Source organism: Heptranchias perlo, chromosome 19, assembly GCF_035084215.1.
Source record: "Heptranchias perlo isolate sHepPer1 chromosome 19, sHepPer1.hap1, whole genome shotgun sequence".
NCBI classification, from domain to species: domain Eukaryota; kingdom Metazoa; phylum Chordata; class Chondrichthyes; order Hexanchiformes; family Hexanchidae; genus Heptranchias; species Heptranchias perlo.
The window spans coordinates 23278649-23282284 of record NC_090343.1 but is presented as its reverse complement, the minus strand read 5'-3'; the positions used below and the strand labels follow the sequence as shown (position 1 = coordinate 23282284).

The window sequence follows — 3636 nt, the reverse complement described above, 5'->3', positions numbered from 1 at the left end:
ATTTTTAGATGATGGATTGAATTACATAGAATTTGCAGATAGATAGATAGATACAATTTACAGCTAGATAGATAGATACATACATAGAATTACATAGAATTTACATCAGAGAAACAGGCCATTCAGCCCAACTGGTCTATGCCGGTGTTATTGCTCCATACGAGCCTCTTCCCACCCTATTCATCTAACCCTATCAGCATATCTTTCTGTTCCTTTCTCTCTCATGTATTTATCTAGCTGCCCCTTAAATACATCTATACTATTCACATCAACTACTCCTCATGGTAGCAAATTCCACATTCTAATTACTTTCTGAGTAAAGAAGTTTCCCCCGAACTCCTTATTGGATTTATTAGTGATTACCTTATATTTCTGTCCTCTGGTTTTGGAGACGCTCACAAGTGGAAACATTTTCCCTACATATACCCTATCAAACCCCTTCATAATTTTAAAGACCTCTATTAAGTCACTCCTCAGTCTTCTCTTTTCAAGAGAAAAGAGCCCCAGCCTGTTCAGTCTTTCCTGATAGTTATAATCTCTCAGTTCTGGATCATCCATGTAAATCCAGTGCCTCTATATCCTTTTTGTGACCAGATAGATAGATAGATAAACACTATTTCTATTTTGTACTGGCAGAAATATTTCTAATTGAAGAATTAAAATGTGTGCTTCCTCAGAGCAGGCAGATCTCAAATGGAGTCTCTTGCTCTAGTGTTCTGGTATCAGCATTCTACGCTCAGTCTTCAGTTCTAGTATCCAGATGTCAGCACGGTCTGTGCAGTCTCCTGCTCTAGTATGCAGGTCTCAGCATTCTATGTACAGTCTTCTACACTGGGATCCTGGTATCAGCATTCTTTGGTCAGTCTCCTGTTCTAGTAACTAGCAGCACTGTTTGCACAGACTCCTGTGCTACTATGCAGGTCTCAAGACTCTATGTGCAATCTCCTGCACTAATACCCAGGTATACAGTCTCCTGCATTGGTAGACAAAACGGCAAAATGTGCAGAAATAACAGGATCATAATAATGAGCCACTTTAATTGTCCAGAAGTAAACTGGAGTAAAAATGCTAGTAGCAAAGAAAGGGAGAGATTTCCACAATTGTTTTCCAGTTCAGATTGTCAGTTAGCCTGACATTCGTCTGTCAGTTAGCCTGACATCAGGTGTTAGGAAAATGCTGGAATCCATTATTAAGGAAATGGTAACAGGGCACTTAGAAAATCATAATATGATTAGGCAGAGTCAACATGGTTTTATGAAAGGGAAATCGTGTTTAACAAATTTATTAGAGTTCACTGAGGATGTAACTAACAGGGTAGATAAAGGGGAACCAGTGGATGTAGTATATTTGGATTTCCAAAAGGCATTTGATAAGGTGCCACATAAAAGGTTGTTAGGCAAGATAAGGGCTCATGGGGTTGGGGGTAACATATTAGCATGGATTGAGGATTGGTTAATGGACAGAAAAGAGAGAGTAGGGATAAATGGGTCATTTTCAGGTTGGCAGGCTGTGACTAGTGGGGTGCGCAAGGATTAGTGCTTGGGCCTCAGCTATTTACAATCTATATTAATGACTCAGATGAACGGACCGAGTATAATGTATCCACGTTTGCTGATGTTACAAAGGTAGGTGGGAAAGTAAGCAGTAAGGAGGACACAAAGAGTCTGAAAAGGGATATAGACAGGTTAAGTGAGTGGGCAAGAAGGTGGCAGATGGAGTATAATGTGGGGAAATGTGAGGTTATTCACTTTGGTAGGAAGAATAGAAAAGCAGAATATTTTTTAAATACTAAGAAGCTATTAAATGTTGATGTTCAGAGAGATCTGGGTGTCCTCGTACAAGAAACACAGAAAGTTAGTATGCATGTATAGCAAGCAATTAGGAAGGCAAATGGAATTTTGGCCTTTATTGCAAGGGGGTTGAAGTACAAGAGTAAGGAAGTCTTACTACAATTGCACAGGCACATCTGGAGTACTGTGTACAGTTTTGGTCTCCTTATCTAAGGAAGGATATACTGGCCTTAGAGGCAGTCCAACAGAACCAGATACAGAGCTGTGCCATGTCCTTTTAGAAAGCTTGCTGCTAACATGCACAGCCAGTGATAGTATTGTTGCATCAAGTCTGTGAATTGATGGGAATAATGTCATGGGGGGTACAGAGGGCAATCCACCTTGGAACCACTTAATGTAGCACCACCTCCACATCAGCAGCCATCAAGCAGAGGGTTGAATGCAAATATCATTTTTTTTTGCTGCAATATGATTTGCCACCATTTTTTTTGAAGGGATGTCATTTGACTGAATTTTTTGGTGGAATGTGTTTTTTTAGTAGATTGTGGAGCTTTACTTGGAGCTGGTGTACATGGTCATCGCCTTTGTCACTTCAGATATGGCGTGCTTGGCCTGTTCCCCAGGTAGCAGCAGGCACATGGCAGTCTGGATCTCCCAGGAGCTGATGGTGGAGCACTTGTTGTAACAGGTCAAGCGGGAAGCCTCACCCGTGATCCGCTTGAAAATATCGTTCACAAAGGACCTCGTAATGCTCATGGCTTTGGAGGAGATGCCGTTGTCGGGGTGAACCTGCTTCATCACTTTGTAGACGTAGATCGAGTGACTCTCCTTCCTTGACTTTCTTCGTTCCTTGCTGCCCTTTGCTGTAGCTTTACTCACAGCTTTCGTGGCACCCTTCCTGGGTGCTGGTTTCTTATCGTCAGCCATTTTCAAAGTCAATTTCAGATACTTGATAGATTGCAACTTAACGTGCTTTTTTGATAGAATATGAACTGGCAAAATTTTATGGTGGAATGTGATTTGTCATAATCTTGGTGGAATGTGATTTGCTGAATTTTTTAATGGAACATGATTTGATAGATTCTGATTGGGTAGAGTTTTGGGGAAAATATGATTTGGTAGAATTTTTTGATAGAATGTGATCTAGCAAAAAAAATTGGTGAAATGTCTTTATGAAATGAGATTTGTCTGAATCGCTTGGTGAAATGTGATTTGGCAGAATTTTTTTGCTGAAATGTAATGAGGAGAAAATTGAAATTTGGTAGAAAGGCTTTGCACAATATGATTGATGAATAACAAAAAAGACAATAATCAACATAACCAATTAGAAGGATGAAAGTCACAGAAAAGTAACCAATGAAGAAGAAGAAAACTGACAGACTGATTCAATGTTCATAACATAAATGATTGGTCCCAACAGACACCAAAAATTTTATTGTTATGATTTATATTGCTGATGTAGAAATTGTCCAGATTTGTAGTGCCCAATCTTACAAATATATTCACCATTTGAGAGCATTGTTTTCATTCCAAAACTTTTCAAGGAGGAAGAAACTGACTAACAAAACTAGCATTTCAGATATAATTAACAAAAGTAAGAAGTGCAGACATATAGAAAGAGTTGGGATTTGTAACAGTCATCCTTGAAAACAAGTCTATATCACTGTCTCCGGGGGCACAATTTCAATTATTACGAAGAACAGGTAGATAAAATCTACACGATTCCTCAATTTCACATGACTTTGGAAACAAAGTATTCGACTGAGTCCTTTGTCGGTTACAACGGTGGCTTCCACAGGTCAAAGGGACTATATTTAAAATTACTGGCCTGGAGTTACCGCTTTGC

General features: G+C 39.4%; 1 protein-coding gene across 1 annotated transcript; it reads right to left on the bottom strand.

The window, feature by feature from the left end:
* Window positions 1–2342: 2342 nt before the first annotated feature.
* On the bottom strand, window positions 2343–2720 carry LOC137335447 (histone H2B 5-like). Its single transcript, XM_068000798.1, has one exon. The coding sequence runs from the start codon at window positions 2715–2717 to the stop codon at window positions 2343–2345; it is 375 nt and encodes a 124-aa protein (XP_067856899.1). The 5' UTR covers window positions 2718–2720.
* Between the last annotated feature and the right edge of the window lie 916 nt (window positions 2721–3636).

Coding starts and splice junctions, on each gene's coding strand:
- LOC137335447 (XM_068000798.1), bottom strand. CDS start 2,717: ATGGCTGACGATAAGAAACCAGCACCCAGGAAGGGTGCCACGAAAGCT.